The sequence below is a fragment of the Triticum urartu genome, chromosome 3 (assembly GCF_003073215.2).
Source record: "Triticum urartu cultivar G1812 chromosome 3, Tu2.1, whole genome shotgun sequence".
In the NCBI taxonomy this organism is placed as follows: Eukaryota; Viridiplantae; Streptophyta; class Magnoliopsida; order Poales; family Poaceae; genus Triticum; species Triticum urartu.
The window spans coordinates 727053292-727077919 of NC_053024.1; the positions used below are offsets into that span (position 1 = coordinate 727053292).

At 43.5% G+C, this 24628-nt stretch overlaps 1 protein-coding gene across 2 annotated transcripts; it reads right to left on the reverse strand.

Annotated features, from left to right (window-relative positions):
* Positions 1–20165: 20165 nt before the first annotated feature.
* Positions 20166–22911, reverse strand: LOC125546261 (protein DETOXIFICATION 35-like). Of its 2 annotated transcripts, XM_048710472.1 has the most exons (7): positions 22871–22911; positions 22477–22762; positions 21764–22389; positions 21379–21674; positions 20849–20967; positions 20688–20774; positions 20166–20506 (listed from the first exon to the last, which is right to left on the reverse strand). In XM_048710472.1, exons 1-7 carry the CDS (start codon positions 22894–22896, stop codon positions 20420–20422), a joined length of 1527 nt encoding a protein of 508 aa, XP_048566429.1. In that variant the 5' UTR covers positions 22897–22911; the 3' UTR covers positions 20166–20419. The 2 variants fall into 2 exon arrangements, with proteins under 2 accessions (XP_048566429.1, XP_048566430.1); XM_048710473.1 differs by lacking the exons at positions 20688–20774; positions 20849–20967.
* Positions 22912–24628: the final 1717 nt, after the last annotated feature.

Sequence of the window (24628 nt, forward strand, 5' to 3'; positions counted from 1 at the left end):
ACGCTGAATCAGATGAAGCGCCTGCAGTGCCAAAGCCAAAGAAACTGAAGTAGCCTAAAGCTTCAAAGCCTGACTCTGCACCAAAAATCTCACGGGCGAAGCCACTGGCTACTGCACCTCCTAAAGACAGTGTGCAGTCTGAAGATCTGTCACGCATCTCCATGCCCCAGAAAGTCAAGATGCCTCTGCCACACACCAGCCAAGAACAGACTGCTGCTGCTATTCTGCGCAACGATGCCATTGATCTGTCGAGTGATGAAGATCTAGCAGATGACGCCTTGAGCAACTGATCAAGAGCAAAGAAGAAGCAAAAATCTTCAATGATCTTCCTCTCTTTGACGTGGCACTCATACACAACTTCATTGATGAGTGGTTTGACACGCCCAACCTCAGCTTTGAAGATCTGCAACTTCCAATTGGCCTCAGTGTTGCCTTCCATGGCGCCATTGCTTCAGAGTTAGCTATAGCCCAGCGCATCATTGAACTGAAGCAGAAGATTGACTTTGAGAAAACTCAGTTCAAGAAGCATATGGCCAAGCTCAGCGTGCAAGAGGTGAAAAACTTCAAGACTATGCTGCACGAGCTCAAAGAAGCCTTTCTCAAGAAATGTGCAGAAGCTCAAGGTTCTCATGAGTGCATGAAGATCCTGGCTGACAAGAGTGTGCAAGCCTACAATGAGGCTGAGAAGCGCAAGGCCCTTGGGCGTCCTGGCATCGACCCCAGGATGGCTGCAAAGCAGAAGAAGAAGAAGAAGAAGAAGAAGAAGAAGAAGAAGAAGAAGAAGAAGAAGAAGAAGAAGCCCGCTATGGCCGAACCCAACGCACCAAGGCAGGAAGCACATCCCATTGTCTTCCCAACCAGCATGACTGGCTCGAAGCCAAAAGCCAGGTCTACCGCTTCAGAACTGAAGAAAACGAGGACTGCTGAGGCTGAAGCTAGAAAGAGGAAACATCCTGAAGCCTCTGCTGCTGCTCCCTCCAAGAAGAAGCGGAAGACCAAGAAGGAACGGCTGCTCCCACAGAGCCCTTAATTGTTGAACCCATCTCCATGGTTCGCCCTGCCGCTGAACATCAAGAGCGCCAACTGACTGTCCATGAGCCTGCTTTCACAGAGGCTCATGAAGCTGAAGACTTTCCAGCAGCTGATACCCCTGCTTCTGAAGACATTGGTCACCATGACCGTGTTGAAGATGATGCAGTTCTTCCTCAGATCGAGCACCAACAGGTATCATCGCCTGTGCTTCGCACAGCGAACTCATCAGCATTGGTCATCCTCTGATGCCAATTGCTCAGGATGCATCATGGCCTGATCACCCACAGCAACAAGTCACACCACCCCGGCAAGAAGAAGAGGATGACTTTGAGGCCCAGCCAACTCCATCTCCACAGGCATCGCCAGCGTTATGCAGGCTTCGCAAAGGACCAAGGCCTCCAGTCTCTGAGTCTGAAGCTAAAGCTGCTGAAGACATTTCGGCTGCATCAGCCGATGACACCCAAGAAGAAGAATGTGTCCCCACTCCCCCAACTACTAACGAAGCTGTTCTCGCGGAGAACGTGTCTGTGCCCGACCCTCCAGCTCATCAAGTGGAGGTAGAAAATCTTGAGGCTGCCACCACCAACACCAATGAAGCCACTGACGCTGTCATGGCTGAAGCAAATGTGGAGCCTACACCAACCCAAGAACCAGAAGTCAGCGAAGCCAATGCTACTGCTTCTGTTCCTGCGCCTGCTGCTGGTCCTCAGTTTGACTATCATATAGAGCATAAGCCTTAGGTACAGAAGCCAATGCCAAGGTTGCCCAGGTTTCCAGGTCCTGCATCAGCACCTGGATCCTTCAATGTCAACAGCTTCAAAGCAGACAACACCTTCTTCAATAGCACCAAGAACCCCTACTCAAGGGAACGAATATCTTCTGATCGGTTCTGGAGCTATCCGCAGCGAAGCTATTACTCCTGCATTCTATACAATCAAGGTCGCATCTTCCCACATATGCGTCTTGACACCGAATCAATAGCTGGTCTGCCCTGCTTGGAAGAAGCTCTAGACTGCTTCAAAGAGGTTGGATTGTTGCCTTTCGTCACCGACCAAGAGCAATGGAATGAAGAGTTGCTGCCCCAATTTTATGCCACACTTCACATACGTGGTTACAACAGAGACCCGAAGACTTGAACCCTTGAGTGGATGACAGGAAATGTTCATCACGAAGCCAAAGCCTTTGATATCATTGAGATCACTGGTCTGCCCACTCCTGGAGATCTCTATGAACCTGGATGTGAACTTCACACTGAAGCTATGGAGAGCATCTTTTAGAATCCTGAACCGAACATGAGTCAGATGCTCAGCATGATGAAGCCTTTGCCACAACACACTGCATATCCTAAGGAGTTTCTTGTTGAAGACCTAGAGTATCTTCCAAGCACCATCTATCACATTTTAAGGCGAACTCTCTGGCCCATCAAAGGACATTCCCCATATGCAAAGCTGGAAGGTGCAATGAAGACTTTGGTCTTCTATATTCTTCACGGCAAATGCTTCAACGCACAAGACTTCTTCATCCGCCAACTTGCTGCTTCAGGATCTGATCTTTTTGGCTTGAAGTTCTACGCTCCATGGATAATGCGGCTGATCAAAATCCACTCAGCTATCTCATATCAGCCCTCTGCTCACAATCATCGGATCTTTATGCCTGACGTGGATATGTCCATTGAAGCCCTCTATCCAGAGCCTGCCAAGGAGCCTATTAGTCTTCAGACTGCGGAGCATCAAAGTTTCTCTCAGAACATTGAAGGAGTTGAAGCAGTCACTCGTGTTTATGCTCTGGCTGGCACTACACGTGCACCTCATCGGGCCCTCACTGAAGCCACTGAAAGCACCATTGCCCAATGGCCCAAGAAGCGATCTCGTGTTCTCAATGACCGAGAGCTTCTGGTTGCTCTTCATCAGAAACAGGATCGGCATCATGACTGGCTGAAGCGTCAAATGAAAAGCCTCTTGGTGGATGTCAACCGCATTCGCAATCTTGCCACCAAAAATGCCTTTGTTGCCCATGAAACTTGTCGGCGTACATGGAAAGGGCTCACGCTTATGTGCTCTGAGGATGATCTTCAAGAGGATGGCTTCTCTGAACGTTTCAAGTTTGACTCCACACCTCCCCGAAGGGCTGTGCTGCGACGAACTCCCTCTCTTGAAGACTCATAGTTCTCTTCCTCTGCGGCAACTGTGAATGCCAGAGTGATCGAGGACAAAGACGATGCTACTTCACCGCCCCCTCCTTCAGCACGCGTCGACACTGCCCCAAGCTCGTCTGCACCGCCTAACAACACCGACGACCTTGCTACTTCACCTACTCTTCAGGGGAACGAGTAGATGCTCTATGTCTTCGAACCTTTTTGGTCCTTACTGACAAAAGGGGGAGAAGCATATGAGTTTGATAGTCTTCAAGCGGGTCCATATGGGCGGTTACTTAATGTTTTGCTTAGTGTTTACAACTCTCGTTTTGATACATTTGGTTCTTTGAGTTGTAACACTTAAACTCGATGGTCGTCTGCTACTTATTTTCTATTTTGTGATGCGATGATAAATTCCGCATGTGCGATGATAAATTCCGCACTTAGATCATTTTGCAGACGTCCATTTTCCATTATGCATGATGAGTTGTCATCATAAGTTGAAGAGGATCTCCACAAGTACAACCTGCCATGTGCATTTGCATTCCAAAAGAAAATTACTTATATGCACATCTTCAGGGGGAGCCCTTACAACTTATGAAGACAATTCCTTATCCTTTACAATTTCACATATTATATTCCCCGTTGAATACTTCAACTAGTTTGTCATCAATCACCAAAAGGGGGGAGATTGTAAGTGCATCCAGTGCCACCCCTAGTTGGTTTTGGAGTATTGACGACAAACCTAGTTGAGGGACTAATGTGTTTGTGAGAATTGCAGGATAACACAAGTAGAAGTCCCTCATTGATTCGGTTTTCCTACCAGAGATGACCCCTAAAAATGTATGAAGACATTGAAGTCAAAGGTGGTATGTGAAGATATTCACATTGAAGACTATGACAAGAGAAGACATCGCATGAAGCCTATGGAGCTCGAAGACTTAGATCTTTCGTCGTTCTTTTTCTTTGTTGAGTCATAGGAACCACCGTACTAACAAGTGGGGTCCAAGAGAACCAGTCAGAATGACTGAAGTGATGCTTAACCAAAATCCTATGTCTTCGAGTGAAGAGTATGAGAGCGAATCTTGCCCAGAGTTGGACAAGTCAGCTTTGCTTGTAGCCCAAGTAAAGTTGCCGTGTGTGTTTGAAATCTGACCATTGGAACACGTGTCAGTTCCATAGTGACCCAGGGTCATTTCGGACAAATCAGGTCGGGTTGCCTAGTGGCTATAAATTGCCCACCCCCTACAACCATAAACGGTTGGCTGCTCAGAGTTAGAGTACGGCTTTTGTCGTTTGAGAGCAACCCACCTCGAAGCCTTTGAGAGAGAATTCCTTGCGAGGATAAAGCTCTAACCACCCAGAGCCAAAGAGTGTTAGGCATCACTTAAGTCTTCCTGTCTGTGTGATCTGAAGACTTATTACACTTGAGGACTGTGAATCCTCCAGCCGGTTAGCCGTCGCGTTCTGAGCATCCAAGAGTCATTGTGGATCGCCGGTGAACGAAGTCTGTGAAGGTTTGGGAGTCTACCTTGAAGACTTACCAGAGTGATTGGGCGTGGTCTGTGTGAACATAGCTCAAGGGGAATACGGTGAGGACTGGGTGTCCTGAGCTGCGTGTTCAGGACTGGGTGTCCGGGACTGTGTGTCCTCAGGTTTAAATACCTAGCTGCCCTAACCAGACGTACAGTTGTCACAGCAACTGGAACTGGTCTAACACATCATTGTCTTCAACGAGTCACTGGTTTCATCCTTCCCTTCCCTTTACTCACTGTTGGTCCTTGTGAAGTCATTGTATGATTGCATTATCCTTTGTCTTCACTTAGTTACTGCTTGTTCTGATTGGCTTCATAATATCTTTCTACCTGATCCTTACTACCTAGCTGCTATTAGTCATTGTACTTTCACTTCATTGAATACTTGACTATGGTTTGCCTAGTGTAGTCTACCTTCCGCTGCATGGTAATAGGTTTATTTCTATCGTTTGTCTTCGAAACTTCCACGTTTTGAAGAATTTCATAAAAATCGCCTATTCACCCCCCCCCTCTAGTCGATATAACGCACTTTAAGCTGGAAAAGGAGCAAATATTAGAGACCTATTTTGCACAACTCCAAAAGTCCTGAAACTCCACGAAAGTCAGTTTTGGAATATATAAAAAATATTGGGCAAAGAAAGCACCAGAGGGGGCCACCCACCATCCACGAGGGTAGGGGCGCGCCCTACCCCCTGGGCGCGCCCCCCTACCTCGTGGGCCCCCTAGAAGGATTCCAGTGCCCATCTTTTTCTATATGAACTCTTTTGCCCTGGAAAAAAAATCAGAAGGAAGCTTTTGGGACGAAGCGCCGCCGTCTTGGGCGGAACCTAGGCAGAACCAATCTAGGGCTCCGGCGGAGCTGTTCTACCGGGGAAACATCCCTCCGGGAGGGGGAAATCATCACCATCGTCATCACCATAGATCCTCTCATCGGGAGGGGGTCAATCTCCATCAACATCTTCAGCAGCACCATCTCCTCTCAAACCCTAGTTCATCTCTTTTATCCGATCTTTGTCTCAAAGCCTCAGATTGGTACCTGTGGGTTGCTAGTAGTGTTGATTACTCCTTGTAGTTGATGCTAGTTGGTTTATTCGGTGGAAGATCATATGTTCAGATCCTTTATGCATATTAATACCCCTCTGATTATGAACATGAATATGATTTGTGAGTAGTTACTTTAGTTCTGGAGGACATGGGAGAAGTCTTGCTATAAGTCATGTGAATTTGGTATTCGTTCGATATTTTGATGAGATGTATGTTATCTTTCCTCTAGTGGAGTTATGTGAACGTCAACTACATGACACTTCACCATTGTTTGGGCCTAGGGGGAGGCATGGGGATGTAATAATTGGATGATGGGTTCCTAGAGTGACAGAAGCTTAAACCCTAGTTTATGCGTTGCTTCATAAGGGGCTGATTTGGATCCATATGTTTCATGCTATGGTTAGGTTTACCTTAATTCTTCTTTCGTAGTCGCGGATGCTTGCGAGAGGGGTTAATCATAAGTGGGATGCTTGTCCAAGGAAGGGCAGCACCCATGCACCGGTCAACCCACATATCAAATTATCAAAGTAACGAACGCGAATCATATGAGCGTGATGAAAACTAGCTTGACGATAATTTCCATGTGTCCTCGGGAGCGTTTTCCTTTATATAAGAGTTTGTCTAGGCTTGTCCTTTGCTAAAAAAAAGGATTGGTCCACCTTGCTGCACTATGTTTACTTTTGTTACTTGTTACCCGTTACGAATTACCTTATCACAAAACTATCTGTTACTGATAATTTCAGTGCTTGCAGAGAATACCTTACTGAAAACCGTTTGTCATTTCCTTCTGCTCCTCGTTGGGTTCGACACTCTTACTTATCGAAAGGACTACGATAGATCCCCTATACATTTGGGTCATCAAGACACTTTTCTGGTGTCGTTGCCGGGGAGTGAAGCGCCTTTGGTAAGTGGAATTTATTAAGGAAAAATTTATAAAGTGTGATGAAATTTATTGTCACTTGTTACTATGGAAAGTAATCCTTTGAGGGGCTTGTTTGGGGTATCTTCACCCCGACTAGTAGAGCAAAGAGTTGCTCCTCAACCTACTAAACCTACTAAAAATGTTTACTTTGAAATTCCTTCGGGTATGATAGAGAAACTGCTAGCTAATCCTTTTACAGGAGATGGAACATTGCATCTGGATTTGCACCTAATCTATGTGGAAAAAGTTTGTGGATTATTTAAGCTTGCAGGTATGCCCGAGGGTGTTATCAAGAAGAAGGTCTTCCCTTTATCTTTGAAGGGAAAGGCATTGACATGGTTTAGGCTATGCCATGATATTGGATCAAGGAACTACAACCGATTGAAATTGGATTTTCATTAGAAGTTTTATCCTATGCATCAGGTTCATCGTGATCGTAATTATATATATAATTTTTGTCCTCGCGAAGGAGAAAGCATTGCTCAAGCTTGGGGGAGGCTTAAGTCAATGTTATATTCATGCCCCAATCATGAGCTCTCAAGAGAAATTATGATGAAGACTATTGAAATCAGATGGGATTTATTGGAAAGAATTAAATGCAACTCTGAAGATTGGGAACTCGACAAAGGTAAGGAGTCAGGTATAACACCTAAGTTTGATTGTGTTCAATCTTTTATGGATACTGATGCTTTTCGTGAATTTAGCACTAAATATGGACTTGACTCTGAGATAGTAGCTTCTTTTTGTGAATCATTTGCTACTCATGTTGATCTCCCTAAGGAGAAGTGGTTTAAAAATCATCCTCCCATTGAAGTAAAAGTAGTTGAACCTATTAAAGTTGAAGAAAAGACTATCACTTATAATGTTGATCCTCTTATTCCTACCGCTTATATTGAGAAACCACCTTTCCCTGTTAGAATAAAGGATCATGCTAAAGCTTCAATTGTAGTTCGTAAGAGTAATACTAGAACACCTACACCCTCTGAGAAAATTAAAGTTGAGCCTACTATTGCTATGGTTAAAGATCTCTTGACCGATAATATTGATGGGCATGTTATTTACTTCTGTGATGAAGCTGCTAGAATTGCTAGACCCTATACTAAAAATAAACATAGACATGTTGTAGGCATACCTATTATTTGTGTTAAAATAGGAGATCATTGCTATCATGCCTTATGTGATATGAGTGCTAGTGCGACTGCAATACCTCACTCTTTATACGAAGAAATTATGCTTGATATTGCACCTGCTGAGTTAGAAGGTATTGATGTTACAATTAAGCTTCCCAATAGAGATACCATTTCACCAGTTGGGATTGTTAGAGATGTTGAAGTCTTGTGTGGGAAAGTTAAATATCCTACTAATATTCTTGTTCTCGGTTCCCCACAAGATAACTGTTGTCCCATTATATTTGGCAGACCCTTCTTGACTACTGTTAATGCAAAGATAGATTGCAAAAAGGATATTGTTACTATTGGTTTCGGGGATATGTCTCATGAGTTTATTTTTGATAAATTTCATAGACAACCCCATGATAAAGAATTTCCTAGTAAAGATGACATCATTGGTCTTGCTTCTATTGCCGTGCCTCCTAATGATCCTTTAGAACAATATTTGCTAGACCATGAAAATGATATGTTTATGAATGAAAGAAGGGTCTATTTTGAAACAGGGACCTATTTTTTAAACAATATATGAAGTATTCTTTAAACAGGGACCTATTTTGAAACACAACTTGCCTGTTGAAATTCTAGGGGATCCTCCTCCACCCAAGGGTGATCCCATGTTTGAGCTTAAACCATTACCTGATACTCTTAAATATGTTTATCTTGATGAAAAGAAGATTTATCCTGTTATGATTAGTGCTAACCTTTTAGAGAAGGAAGAAAAGAAATTATTGAAAACTCTAAAGAATCACCATGCTGCTATTGCATATACTCTTGATGATCTTAAGGGTATTTGTCCCACTCTATGCCAGCACAAAATAAAATAGGAGAAAGACGCTAAACCAGTTGTTGATCACCAACGACGGTTAAATCCTAAGATGAAATAAGTGGTAAGAAAATAAATACTAAAGCTTCTGGAGGTAGGTATAGTTTATCCCGTTGCTGATAGTCAGTGGGTAAGTCCTGTCCATTATGTCCCTAAGAAGGGAGGTATTACTGTCGTTCCTAATGATAAAGATGAATTGATCCCACAAAGAATTGTTACAGGTTATAGAATGGTAATTGATTTCCACAAATTAAATAAAGCTACTAGAAAAGATCATTACCCTTTTATTGATAAAATGCTAGAATGATTATCCAAACATACACATTTTTGCTTTCTAGATGGTTATTCTGGTTTCTCTCAAATACCTGTGTCAAAGGAGGATCAGGATAAGACCACTTTTACTTGCCCTTTTGGTACCTTTGCTTATAGACATATGCCTTTTGGTTCATGTAATGCACCTGCTACTTTTCAAAGATATATGACTGCTATATTCTCTGACTTTTGTGAAAAGATTGTTGAGGTTTTCATGGATGATTTCTCCGTGTATGGGACTTCTTTTGATGATTGCTTAAGCAACCTTGATCGAGTTTTGCAGAGATGTGAAGAAACTAATATTGTCTTGAATTGGGAGAAGTGCCACTTTATGGTTAATGAAGGTATTGTCTTGGGGCCTAAATTTTCTGAAAGAGGTATTGGAGTTGATAAAGCTAAAGTGGATGCTATTGAAAAGATGTCGTGTCCTAAGGACATTAAAGGTATAAGAAGTTTCCTTGGTCATGCCGGTTTTTATAGGAGGTTCATTAAAGACTTCTCTAAAAGTTCTAGGCCTCTGACTAATCTCTTACAAAAAGACGTTCCTTTTTTCTTTGATGATGATTGTGTAGAACCATTTGAAATACTTAAGAAAGCCTTGATTTCTGCACCTATTGTTCAGCTACTTGATTGGAATTTACCCTTTGAAATTATGTGTGATGTTAGTGATTATGATGTAGGTACTGTTCTAGGACAAAGAGTTGATAAGAAATTAAATGTTATCCAATATGCTAGTAAAACTCTAGACAGTGCCCAGAGAAATTATGCTACTACTGAAAAGGAATTTCTAGCGGTTGTATTTGCTTGTTATAAGTTCAGACCTTACATTGTTGACTGTAAAGTAACTGTTCACACTGATCATGCTGCTATTAAATATCTTATGGAAAATAAAGATGCTAAACCTAGACTTATTAGATGGGTTCTCCACTACAAGAATTTAATTTGCATATTATTGATAGAAAGTGAGCTGAGAACTCCGTTGTAGACAACTTGTCTAGGTTAGAGAATGTTCTTGATGACCCACTGCCTATTGATGATAGCTTTCCTGATGAACAATTAGTTGTCATAAATGCATCTCGTACTGCCTCATGGTATGCTGATTATGCTAATTATATTGTTGCTAAATTTATACTACCTAGTTTCACATACCAGCAAAAGAAAAAGTTTTTCTATGATTTAAGACATTACTTCTGGGATGACCCACACCTTTATAAAGAAGGAGTAGATGGTGTTATTAGACATTGTGTACCTGACCATGAACATGAAAAGATCTTGCGCAAGTGTCACTCCAAGGCTTATGGAGGACACCACGCTGGAGATAGAACTGCACATAAGGTATTGCAATCCGGTTTTTATTTGCCTACACTTTTCAAAGATGCCCGTAAGTTTGTCTTGTCTTGTGATGAATGTCAGAGAATTGGTAATATAAGTAGACGTCAAGAAATGCCTATGAACTATTCACTTGTCATTGAACCATTTGATGTTTGGGGCTTTTATTTTATGGGACCGTTTCCTTCCTCTAATGGGTATACATATATTTTAGTTGTTGTTGATTACGTTACTAAGTGGGTAGAAGCTATTCCAACTAGTAGTGTTGATCATAACACCTCTATTAAGATGCTTAAAGAAGTTATTTTTACGAGGTTTGGATTCCCTAGATACTTAATGACTGATGGTGGTTCACATTTTATTCATGGTGCTTTTCGTAAAATGCTTGCTAAGTATAATGTTAATCATAGAATTGCATCTCCATACCACCCACAGTCTAGTGGTCAAGTAGAACTGAGTAATAGAGAGATTAAATTAATTTTGCAAAAGACTGTTAATAGATCTAGAAAGAATTGGTCCAAGAAATTTGATGATGCATTATGGGCCAATAGAACTGCATGTAAAAATCCTATTGGTATGTCTCCGTATAAAATGGTTTATGGAAAAGCATGTCACTTACCTCTTGAACTAGAACATAAGGCATATTGGGGCTTTAAAGAGCTCAATTATGATTTCAAACTTGCCGGTGAGAAGAGGCTATTTGACATTAGCTCACTTGATGAGTGGAGAACCCAAGCCTATGAGAATGCCAAACTGTTTAAAGAAAAAGTTAAAAGATGGCATGACAAAAGGATACAAAAGTGTGAGTTTAATGTAGGTGATTATGTTTTGTTATACAACTCTCATTTAAGATTTTTTGCTGGAAAACTTCTCTCTAAATGGGAAGGTCCTTACGTTATCGAGGAGGTCTATTGTTCCGGTGCCATAAAAATCAACAACTTCGAAGGCACCAATCCGAAGGTGCTGAATGGTCAAAGAATCAAACATTATATCTCAGGTAATCCCATAAATGTTGAAACTAATATTATTGAAACCGTAACCCTGGAGGAATACATAAGGGACACTTTCCAGAACATTTCAAACTCCGAAAAGGGATAGGTATGTGGTACGGTAAGTAAACTGACTCCAAAACAGTTCTAATGGAAATTTTTCTCCGTTTTGTAATATTTAAGAAAATAGGAAAATAAGAAGTAGTTCGGGAAGGACACGAGGCGTCCACGAGGGTGGAGGGTGCGCCCTACCCCCCTAGGCGCGCCCCCTGCCCCGTGGGAACCTCGTGTGCTCTCCGGACTCCGTTTTCTTGCAGGATACTTCTTTTGGTTGGTAAAAATTCATTATATAATCTCCCAAAGGTTTTGACCACCGTATCACGCAAATATCTCATGTCTTTGTTTCGAACTGTTTTTTTCTGACAGATCTAGATCACCATGACGTCTCCAAGCGCCCCCAAGGACAAGTTCTCCGAGAAGGTCATCAATCCCTACCTCGCGGAAGTGCTGCAACATCCTCAAACAATTGAGATGCGTGAGGGGTTGCTTCACATCAGCGATGTTGAGGGACCAAGGAGGACCGGAAGCGCGGAGACAAGGCTCGAAGCACTAGAGCCACAAGTTTTCAAGTGCCAGGAGATGGTGGAATGTGGACTCGACGCCAATCACATAATGATCACGGAGTTCACCAACAACCATAAGTTGGATGCCAAGAACATTGGGGAGACCATCTTCAAGCTTCACAAGAAAATCGAGCGCCTCCAAGCCTAGATCTATGACCTGCAAAACCAAAATTGTGAGTGTGAATATAGGTTCAAAAGGATGAGTTTGGCTGCAGATTTGAGGATCCCGGAGACTCGATCATCCTTCTATGATGGTGAGCCTATGCCTTGGAAGATGGACGACAAGCCTACATCATCAACAACTCCATCATCACCATCCCCAAGGAAAGAGACATAATCACATGGGTATGGGCACTCCCCTTGGCAACTGCCAAGCTTGAGGGAGGTGCCCCGGTATCGTATCACCATCACACTTCTATCTTTACCGTTTTTCTTAGTTTGATCCTTTTGGTAATATCTTGATCTAATAGAATAAAGTTTTAGTATGATCTAGTTTTGAGTTTGCTTTATGATCCTTCTATGTAATCGAGTCCATGAGCTATATATAATAAATATTAGTTTCTAGTCAAGGGCTTGATTATCTTGATATGATCTTGAGGGAATAAAATAAAAAGAAAGAATAAAAATAAACAAAGAGATCATACTGATCTTATGAAGAGTAATGACTTCACATAAAAAGAGTATGATGAATAAAAGTTGTTGAGAGTTGACAAACATAGTTTTGGTCATCGTTGCAACTAATAGGAAGTAATAAAGAACGAGAGGTTTTCACATATAAATATACTATCTTGGACATCTTTTATGATTGTGAGCACTCATTAAAATATGACATGCTAAAAAGTTGATGTTGGACAAGGATGACAACGTAATGGGTTATGTTTTCTTATATCCGAAATAAAGTATATTGTCATGGATCATCCAACATGTTGGGCTTGCCTTTCCCCCTCATGCTAACAAAATTATTTGCACCAAGTAGAGATACTACTTGTGCTTCTGCATATCCTTAAACTTAGTTTTGCCATGAGTGTCCACCATACCTACCTATGGATTGAGTAAGATCCTTCAAGTAAGTTGTCATTGTTGCATGCAATAAAAATTTATCTCTAAATATGTATGATCTATTAGTGTGGAGAAAATAAGCTTTATATGATCTTGTGATATGGAAGAAATAAAAGCGATGGACTGCATAATAACGGTCCCTATCACAGGTGGCAATATAAAGTGACGTTCTTTCGCATTAAGATTTTGTGCATCCAACCATAAAAGCACATGACAACCTCTGCTTCCCTCTGCGAAGGGCCTATCTTTTATTTTTATGTCTTATGCAAGAGTCGCGGTGATCTTCACCTTTCCTTTTTACATTTTATTCTTCGGCAAGCACATTGTGTTGGAAAGATCCTGATATATATATATATATATATATATATCCAATTGGATGTAAGTTATCATTAAATATTATTTTTGACATTACCCTTGAGGTAAAAGGTTGGGCGGCAACACTATAAGCCCCTATGTTTCTCTATGCCCGATTAAAACTCCATACCCATAAGTATTGCGTGAGTGTTAGCAATTGTGAAAGACTAAATGATGGTTGAGTATTTGGACTTGCTGAAAAGCTCTTATATTGACTCTTTCCGATGTTATGATAAATTGCAATTGCTTCAATGACCGAGATCATAGTTTGTTAGTTTTCAATGAAGTTTTTGATTCATACTTGACATTGTGAATAGATTGTTACTTTAGCATAAGAAATCATATGAGAATATATATATATATATATATATGATCATGATGCCCTCATGTCCGTATTTTATTTTATCGACACCTTTATCTCTAAACATGTCGACATATATTTCGTTATCGGCTTCCGCTTGAGGACAAGCGAGGTCTAAGCTTGGGGGAGTTGATACATCCATTTTACATCATGCTTTTATATCTATATTTATTGCATTATGGGTTGTTACTATACATTATGTCACAACACTTATGCCTATTCTCTCTTATTTTACAAGGTTTACATGAATAGAGAGAATGCCGGCAGCTGGAATTCTGGGCTGGAAAAGGAGAAAATATTAGAGACCTATTCTGCACAACACCAAAAGTCCTGAAACTCCATGAAAGTCAGTTTTGGAATATTTAAAAAATATTGGGCGAAGAAAGCACCAGAGGGGGGCCACCCACCGTCCACGAGGGTGGGGGGCGCGCCCTACCCCCCTAGGCGCGCCCCCCTTCCTCATGCGCCCATCTTTTGCTATATGAAGTCTTACGTGCTGGAAAAAATCAGAAGGAAGCTTTCGGGACGAAGTGCTGCCGTCTCGAGGCCGAACCTGGGCAGAACCAATCTAGGGCTCCAACGGAGCTGTTTTGCCGGGGAAACATCCCTCCGGGAGGGGGAAATTGTCACCATCATCATCACCATCGATCTTATCATCAGGAGGGGGTCAATCTCCATCAACATCTTCACCAACACCATCTCCTCTCAAACCCTAGTTCATCTCTTGTATCTGATCTTTGTCTCAAAGACTCAGATTGGTACCTGTGGGTAGCTAGTAGTGTTGATTACTCCTTGTAGTTGATGCTAGTTGATTTATTCGGTGGAATATCATATGTTCAGACCCTTTATGCATATTAATACCCCTCTTATTACGAACATGAATATGATTCATGAGTAGTTACGTTTGTCCTGAGGACATGGGAGGAGTCTTGCTATAAGTAGTCATGTGAATTTGGTATTCGTTTGATATTTTGATGAGATGTGTGTTGTCTTTCCTCTAGTGGTGTTATGTGAACGTCGACTACATGACACTTCACCATTGTTTGGGCCTAGGGGAACGCATTCGGAAGTAATAAGTAGATGCTGGGTTGCTAGAGTGACAGAAGCTTAAACCCTAGTTTATGCGTTGCTTCATAAGGGGATGATTTGGATCCATATGTTTGATGCTATGGTTAGGTTTACTTTAGTTCTTCTTTCGTAGTTGCGGATGCTTGCGAGAGGGGCTAATCATAAGTGGGATGCTTGTCCAAGGAAGGGCAGCACCCAAGCACTGGTCCACCCACATATCAAATTATCAAAGTAACGAACGCGAATCATATGAGCATGATGAAAACTAGGTTGACGATAATTTCCCATGTGTCATCGGGAGTGTTTTCCTTTATATAAGAGTCTATCCAGGCTTGTCCTTTTCTACATAAAGGATTGGGCCACCTTGCTGCACCTTTTTTACTTTTGTTACTTGTTACCCCTTACGAATTACCTGATCACAAAACTATCTGTTACTGATAATTTCAGTGCTTGCAGAGAATTCCTTACTGAAAACCGCTTGTGATTTCCTTCTGCTACTCGTTGGGTTCGACACTCTTACCTATTGAAAGGACGACGATAGATCCCCTATACTTGTGGGTCATCAAGGGGCCGGGTTATACCAATGGTGGTTTATCAAGAGAAAGCCCATGAAGATATTGAAGGTTGCGATTCATGAAGGCCTGAAGCCCAAAGGCGACTTAAAGGCCCATAAGTGTAAACTGCCATATATGTATGACTTGTATTGTAAGGAAAGTGTAATTAGTCACCGAGCCAGACACGTTGCTTATGAGCCGACCGGGACTCTATGAGCCGCGGGGTGCCAACCTGTGTATATAAAGGGACGACCCGGCGTCGGCTTAGGGGAAGAGACAACAGATCGAAAGCTAGGTCAAGCGTATTCGCTCCCTGGTAATTGAAACATAAGAAATACCACCTCAAACTGGATTAGGCTTTTACCTTCACCGCAAGGGGATGAACCAGTATAAACTCCTTGTGTCCTTTGTCCCATTTAACACCTTTAAGCCAACCTAGATGCGATGGCTCCATGAATAAGTCCTTCTTCTAGGACATCTGCCGTGACAATTCCATGACAGTTGGCGCCCACAGTGGGGCCAGCGCATGGCGGTTTCGAGTTCTTACAGGGCAGCTTCGGAGGGATCAAGGGATACGTTGTGGGCCGGATGACCAAGAGTCATCACGGCAATCTCTACATCGACGACGCGGGCTGGGGCCCCGAGGCCAGCTCAATCGAGTACGGGTACTGGGTCCCCTTCGGCAGAATCCGTGTCTTCATCGGCAAGATCGGTTAACCGGGCCCTGAGCCGGACATCTGCACCGACATCATCGAGACGGCTCAGCGTGCACGACCCGCCTGGGTTCAACCCGCCGTGAAGCATGCCTTTGTTGGATTTATCCATGGGGCAGAATTTAAGGAAGGATTTGTTTCTGGCTGTGAGACGGCCATCTACTCCGATGGTGAATCGTCCACAGGCGAGACTAACTCAATGTATCAGCTGCAAGATGGCCCGCTTCTGGGCTGTTTCGATGGTGACAGTATTCCGGACCCCCTATGAGCCACCGATCAGGGTGGCGATTTTCATGGCCGGTACATAGCCGGTGCTCGGCTCAATGGCTGCTGCGGCTATGATCTCTAACTCAGCGGCAGCAGCGGCGGCTGGTGCTAGCGGTTTAGCGGGCCCACCGGCTCAAGTTTTCACAGAGCTGTTGGAGGCTCTGTCAACCTTGATGGGGGTCGAGGTAACCCCGGACAACCAGGAACAACATAAGGTAGATGTGGCTAAGCTGAGAGATGAGATAGCTCAAGCCAAGGAAGATCTGGCGGCTGAGAACGCTAGGATGACTACAGAGCGGGCTGTTTTGGATGCTCAGGCATAGCGGATTCAAGCAGATTTCTACCGGCTCACATTGGACCAGAACGCTTCAAATGAGATCCTGAGGAGGAGGCACCAGAGTCATTTACCCCCAATTTAGGAGCCAAGGAACCTCTTCAATACGCTTGGAGCAGGGACCAGTAACCTGCCGGTGGTAAATCAGACGGCTGAAACGCCGGGGGGTGGAGCGCCGGTTCAGCCACGCGTGATAACTCTCCGCGTGTGAATAATACCCCACCTCAGCATGTGTTGACACCGCCGGGTCATTATTCCAACCCTTTGGACAATATGATTGCTGCGGGAACGGGATTGGCGGCTCTGCCGGTTGAAGGCGAGTCTCCGACGGCGGTTGAAACACGGAGGGCCAGAGAACTTCTTCAGACGGCATTGGAACAGCAAGCGGCTTATTCTTATAGTCATGAGCGGATTCATTCAACCCCTTGTCCAAGCCGGAGCTACAGTAGGAACATTGACTCACCAGCGGTTTCAAGTACTGAACGGCGCTGTAACCAGCCTCATGGACATGACCCGGCGCGCGGAGGTGCTAATGCTCAAACTCTACTAGATCAGGGCAGAGCACGTCGGGAGGCCGAGCTGGCGGCTCAGCTAGCGGCTCATCAACATGCGCCGGCTTACCCGACGACTTCGGTGGAGGCAGGCATGACCTCTAGAACATTGGGTGTAGCATGTTTAGCGCCGGCTCTGCGTAACGAGCATTTGCCCAAGGATTTCAAGGATCCTCGTAAGGTGCCTAATTACACAACAGATCAGCCCCCTGAAGTTTGGGTTGAGAGTTATGAGATGACCATGAAGATGCTGGATGTTAGTGAAGCAGCATGTGCTAAGTATTTCACCATGATGCTGGAAGGGCCGACTCGTACTTGGTTGAAGGGGCTGCCCGCCAACTCAATTAGTTCGTGGGCGGAGCTGAAGGCCAGTTTTATTCAAAATTTCAAGGATACGTGCAAGTAGCCAATGTCAATCATGGATTTGGTTTCTTGTGTTGAAGGTGAGGGAAAGTCAACAACCAGCTGGGTACGTTGGGTCTCGACTATCATACACTCATCAGATAATATCAACGTCGGCTCAGCAGTTTTAATGTTGGAGAAAAATTGCCGTTTCCTCCCTCTCAAACAGAAGCTTGGGTGTATTAAGCACCATTGAAGTGACATGGGGGAGCTCATGGCGGCCCTTGTCAAGTATGCCGACTATAATAGTACCAAGGACCCTGATTCTGATGATAAAAAGTCGGGAAAGGGAAAGAAGAGTACCGGCATGAGACAGTAGCACAACTCGGCCAGCCAGGGCGGCAACGGTAAGCGCAAAGCTGATGGGAATTTAGACTTCATGGCCAACACTTGTGTACGGAATAATAACCAGCGTCGTAAGGGGAGGCCGGCTTAGGGGACGAGATTCGACCTCGAAGCAATAATGAATCAGCCATGTCCGAAGCACGGAACACATGAAAAGCCATCTGCCCATTTGTGGAAGGATTGTTTTATCATGAAACAATTCAGGGATTCTCATCTTTTCCAGCAAAACCATGGCCCGAATGGCGGTTTAGGGTACGGCCCTCTTGGTCTGGGTCATGGATGGGGCGGTTCAAGTTCCGGTTGTCAAAGCCAAGGCTATCAGGGTGGTTATAACCAATAGAATAATCAGGGAAATCAGCAGCAGCAACCTAGTTATCAGAGTAACCCAAAGCAATTGAATAGTGGGCAGTACCACGTCATCACCACGAGTTTATGTAAGTGGGATCAGAAGCTCCATAAAAGGGCAGTGAACACTGTTGAACCGGCAGTGCCCCGTTACTTACGGTGGTCTGAACAAAAAATCCTCTAGAGCCATGAGGATCACCCGCCCGGGGTTGATAATCCGGGTCACTTGGCTCTGGTAGTAGCTCCTCAAGTTGGAGGATTGATAATCCCCAAGTGCAGGGAATCATCGTAGCAATTCCCAATGGTGGAAGTGATAAGTATGGAGTGTCGAACCCACAAGGAGCTAAAGGTAAGATCAACATTCTCTCAAGTCCTATCTTCCACTCATACGACTCTACGTACACTCAACATTCCCTTCCAACTAGAAACGAGAAATAAAACTACGTTGTGGGTAAGAGAATAACTTTGCATGATATCGGAGAGCTGTAGGTGTTGTTATCATAAAGTTAGAATATATTACTAAATATTATAAATAGCGAGTGTGGAATAATGATCGATCGATGTGCGGAATTGTCCTAGGCAATTGTTAACAAGACCGGTAGTCGTCATTGCAATTTCATATGAGGGAGAGGCATAAGCTAACATACTTCCTCTCTAGCAAGCATCCGCAACTACTACAGATCATTAAGGTAAAACCCAACCATAGCATTAACATATCAAGTCCCCTTTATCCCATACGCAACAACCACCTTACTCGGGTTTATGCTTCTGTCACTCAAGCAACCCACTATAAGTGAATCATGAACGTATATTGCAACACCCTACAGAGGGAACCCCTCACGCTTGCGCGACACGGAGGGCACAATAGGACAGCACTAAAATAAAACATACAACTCATATCAATCTAGATCATCAATCAACCCAAAGACAAAGGATATCTACTCAAAACATCATAGCATGGTAACACATCATTGCATCATAATATGTGGCATAAAGCACCATGTTCAAGTAGGGATTACAGCGGGGTGCGGAAGAGTGGACCGCGTAAAAGAGATGATGATGGTGATGTTGATGAAGACGATCACCGCGGCGATGATTCCCCTCCCGATGTTGGATCCGGTGACGGCGGCTATTGAGCGCCGCTCCTTTCTTGAAGGCATTGCTGTTGAAGAATCTCCTCGTTCGTGTGATGTAATGAGATGGATGGTGCGGATATGGTCATTGATGTAGTTGCAGATTGTGGATCTGATCGTTTTAGGGTCTTTTTCTCGCCTACACATAGCTTTGGTCTTATATGACTTTGCTATTTGTTGGCATGTTCTTGTGTGCGTGGGTTGGTGTTGGCTATGTGCATCCTATTTATGCAAAGGTCGGGTGTGCTTATTGTGTTTGTATTCTCTTGATTCTTCATTCCGAGCAATAAATTCACCCTTTATCAAAAAATCTTTATCAGAAGGAGCCAGCAAGAATTTCAGATAACAGAATTTCTCTAAGCCCGAATAGAACGAACCGTATTAACTGAACAGACCGAACGCCCAGGGTTACTTATGAGGGAGGCTACACGAATAAAAGCTGCGTGTATATATGTGTTTTCTCTTTTTTTTAGGGAATATATGTGTTTTCTCTTACATACGAGTGGATCATCTTTTGTACTACAAACTCAGCACAGCAGCTATAGCTAAGCTAGTTTTCTACTGTGAGTGAAGCAACACCACACCCTGTATTAAATATATAGAATCCTTCCTGATATAGGTTGTAGCTGAAATTCCAACAACCAACCAAGGCAGAACCAATTGAGGCCACATCGACGTGGATTTGTACCAGCTAGCGATTAAATAAAATGGGCCTTGCAGAGATGGTGGCCAACATCCAGGACCAATCACGACACACAGACAGACGCTTCAAGAAAAATAATAGCCTTGTTATGTCTTTGCAGCACATGAATCAGATAGATTGTGTCCAGCATGTACGTACTGCTTATTGGCCTCTTATTTCAGATAATAGGTGAAAAAACATCCTGGCATCCACATACAGCCTCATGATGATGTATTGATGGATATAGTAATTCAACATTTCCGACCTGTTTTCCATATCCTATTGATGATACCATCTGGCTCAAAACATCTAGAGTATTGAGATGAGATAAAAGATGCTTCAGTTCTCTAGCCAGTTCTCTTCCAGGAGTGGGCTGGTTACGTCGGTGCCGCCCCATTTGCGCACACGGCTCGAAGCTAGTCTGGCCTAGAAAATTTGACATTCAAGAAAAGGAATATAAGTAATGAATGAATCATATAGTATATCCAAAGTTGCTAAGGTGGGACTTGTAGCTATTTATATGGACGAACTAAAATAATTCAGTTATATTTCTATCTCCATTTCCTGCAAACTTTTGAGAGGAATGGCGATGGATGGGATTTTATACCTCTACATTCCAATCCGTTCTCCACACTACGAAGAGTAACATAAGTGTCTGGAGTGCAACCCCGCAAAGCATGCCACCCCAGACCCCCTGAAATCATTGTTTGTTAATATAACATTCTTTTCTTGCAGTGGTTCTTCAGATTAACATGATATATTAATTACCCCAACTCCGTAGTTGAAGTGGTAGCCGAGAAGGTACCCCAAGGGTAGCCCAAATGCGTAGTAGCAGCCTAGATTGATGTATGCAACAAGGCCTTGCCATCCTCCTCCAATAGCAACCCCTGAAGCATGCATGCAGAGACGTAGGAGGTTGAGGTGTCATCCTCCTTAATCATCTAATTAAGAGGCATGTATCTAATTATATATACACATGCATATATGTATGTATGTGTGTGTGTGAGAGACGTGATTCAGGACCATGCATCAGCCGAACCGATGGTCCATGCCGTACAATTGAACATCCTACATGTGGATCGATGTCATGAATGCCATCTCCATCCAACACTTTGTCTCATGCATTGTTTAACATGCAAACAGCTCACGCTGTGCAGTTTTAATCAACCATGTATGGATCCTCATGAACAGTGTCTAGAAATCAATGATGTCGAGTGTAGGTTCTGTTGAACCATGGTTCCGTAAAACATCTTCGATGTGTGTGACACACACACATACATACACATACATATATATACCTGAAATCACAGGCTGCAGGCTGTTGAGCACCATGGTCACCCCAAGCAGTCCAGCAATCTTGGAGACAGCGTATCGGAGCTCCAAATCGCTAGTGAAGATGATGGAGAACTTATCTCTAAAGATCAAGACGAGGAGCATGCATAGCAGCCCGATGAGGAGCGACTCGGCGATGACGACGATGACAGCGTGCATGGCTGCCATTGGACGTCCAGCACCAAGCTCATTGGAGACTCGGACACTGATAGCAGAATTGAGGCCAACGAAGATCATAAGCGCCCATCCTTCTACGCTCATGCTGAACAAAATATAGCATAATTAAGGGTCTAGTAAGTTGAGAAAGAGAGTTGAGACGTCATCGTCTGTCTAGTAAGCCGCAGTACGTACCAGATCCCAAGCGAGTCTACGGCTAGCTGCGCATCCTGAAGATGGCCAGTGAGAACCGGGATCATGCTCATGTACCAAATATCAAGGCAGAGCATGACGGCTGACTCAAGCGAGAGCCTCACGAACGACCACATGTCTTGCAAAGCCGCCATGGACCATCCCCTCCAGCCGTCCTTGCACCAGCCGATGATGTAGGCCGCCTGGCACAGCGCGATGGCCCAGAGCGAGATGTCGTATGCCACGGCGGCGCCTGGGGATCCCCATCCCAACACGGTGACGAGGAGGTAGGTGAGCGTGATGTGGAAGCCGAGTCCGGCGACCCCGATCCAGGCTTGGACCAGGACCTTGCTCTGCGCCTGGAGGAACTTGCCGCTGGGGAAGTTGACTGCCAAGGAAAGGGCGCCGGGGAGAATGTACAGCGCGAAGCATGCGGCCTCGCGCGCCACGTTAGGGTCCTGGCCCAAGGCCAGGAGCACCGGCTCGGCAAAGACGTACAAGGGCACCATGAGGAGCGCGGCGACACCGAGGACAATCCAGGAGCGCTGCAGGTACACGCCGAGCATGGCCACCTGACCGGCGCCGAACGCCTGCCCGCACAGCGTCTCCAGCGCGCTCCCCATGCCCATCTGCACGCAACTCCAAGTAAGTTATGATCCCCTCTATAGTTAGTTAGTATGGAACAATGATGCATGCATGGCTGGGAGCACACGTACCATGAATCCAAGGGCGAAGGTGGAGAAGACGGAGATACCGATTGAGGCCGCGGCCAGTGGCAAGTTGCCGAGGTGGCCGACGAAGATGGTGGTGATGGAGCCAACAGCATACAAGCTAAGTGTGCTGACGGCGATAGGCGTGCCGATGCCCCACAGGAGCTTCGATTCCTCCCACACCATATGCGCGGCCTTCCGGAAGGTGTGCACCCCCGCCACGTCGCCGTCGCCTAACCGCATCGCTGGCTCCCTCGTCCGTTCGTGCTCGCTCGTGCAATAGAAATGTGAGCTGCTTCCAGGTGAGCCACCGTAGAGCTTTATACAAATCAACTAAGAATGGCAATGGACCGGGTTTGGACGGATATATCCATACTATATCCATGTCCATTAGCCTCACCGTTGCCCGCCCACAAAGGCATCCATGGCCACGGATGTCGCCCTATATCCAAACCGGCAAATATCCTGGTATCCGTTGGTGTACAAACTAGGTGCACCGATTCAGCAAAACAACAATATTTCTGCAGTATCTAGGCAACTTTTCAAAACTATATCAGCAATAATTCTATCCCCAAGGCATAGAAATAGCAAAGCAACAATATTTCTACCACATAGATAACACCACAAAATACATGTCAGATGGTTATCCATGGATATCCATGGGCATAAAATCCTTTCCATTCCTAGCCACTCAGGCCCAACCTATAGGCTCGAGTCGCTGTCTATCATGGAATGTTCTCTATTTCACTTACCAAGATCTCACGGTCATCGATAGTGACTTTTTGAGGTATTCATGGATACGACCAACACTTATTAACATATTGTGCTAGATGCCTAGATAAACATCACGTCAAGTCTTGCCTCTCGGGTATCTTTCCTCTCAAAATAAGACATACTAGCAAAAGAGCCCGTGCATTGCAACAGGAAAAAAAATAATCATAACCAGTAATGGCTATGACCACAATTTGTTCATATCTCATCCCATGATTTTAAAAGTTTGTTCAAAAATGCAAGAAAATGTTCCTTTTTTTACACTTATTCACAAATTGCAGCAATGTTCACGTTTTATAAAAAAAAAATCATGGTGTTCAAAAAACTTGGTAATTCAAAGAATTATTCTGATTGTCAAGACACGTTTTCTAAAAAACATACTATAATATTCTTATCTAGGACCAGATAATTCTTAAAAATTCAGGCGTGTATATAATCACAAAGAATCAGAAGCATTACAATTGAACTGTATAAGTGAAGCATAAACTTATTTTTATAATTGTGAACATTTTTTAGCATTTTCTTATGAATCGGCGAACAATTCTAAAATATGTGAACATATTTTTAAAAATTGGTGGGTTTTCTTAAAATTCACAACCATTTTTTAAATGTATGAACATTTTTTGAATGAGCAAACACTTTATGAATCAATAAACTCTTTTGTAATTCATGAATGTTTTTAAAATTTTAGGACATACTTTAAATTTCATGAACGTTTTTGGAATTAGAAAACATTTTGTTCAATTTTATTAGCAATGTTTAATACATGGACTTGTTTTGATTTTATGACCATTTTTTCAAATTTGAGAACATTTTTAGAAAAAACCCTAGTATTTTTTGAAATGAGAAACATTTTATGTTTTTTTGAACATTTTATTTCAAAATTATCAGTTTTCTGAATTCACAGAATTTTTTGAACTCCAAATTATTTAAAGTATAAAAAAATAAAATGGAAAATAAAAATAATAATAAAAAAAGAAATTAAAATTCAGTCCGCCCGCACATGGGCCGGCCCAAACGGTTGCGCTGCCTCTTCTCCTACATGCAGAGCACAGTATAGGTGGTCCCTAGTGCGTGGGCTTGCCCAGTCGGGGGATTCCCTGCAAAACATTTTTTGTTACTTATAGGTGGCATTGATGTGTCATATTTTACAACTTTGAGGGCAATTTTAATGACATGCCGCCAGAAGCAATAGGAACTTTGTCATTAGCTATAGATTGAGTGTCATTAATTTGGCAAAAATATGTCATTAATCATATTACTATATACAATTTAAAGTTTAGTGCGAACATGTCAGGACACATGAGGCCGATTGTTCTCGGCAGCCAGAGCAAGATGATGACTACTGGCTCTTGTACACAGAAGGCCAATGGAATCAAAATAGGCG

Bases quoted from the DNA above. Each gene is read 5' to 3' on its own strand.
- LOC125546261 (XM_048710472.1), bottom strand. From the start codon at position 22,896: ATGGATGCCTTTGTGGGCGGGCAACG. The intron at 22,763-22,870 runs GTGAGGCTAATG...ACCTGGAAGCAG, and splicing joins GCCTTTGTGGGCGGGCAACG to CTCACATTTCTATTGCACGA. The intron at 20,968-21,378 runs GTATATATATGT...TGCATGCTTCAG, and splicing joins CCTGCAGCCTGTGATTTCAG to GGGTTGCTATTGGAGGAGGA.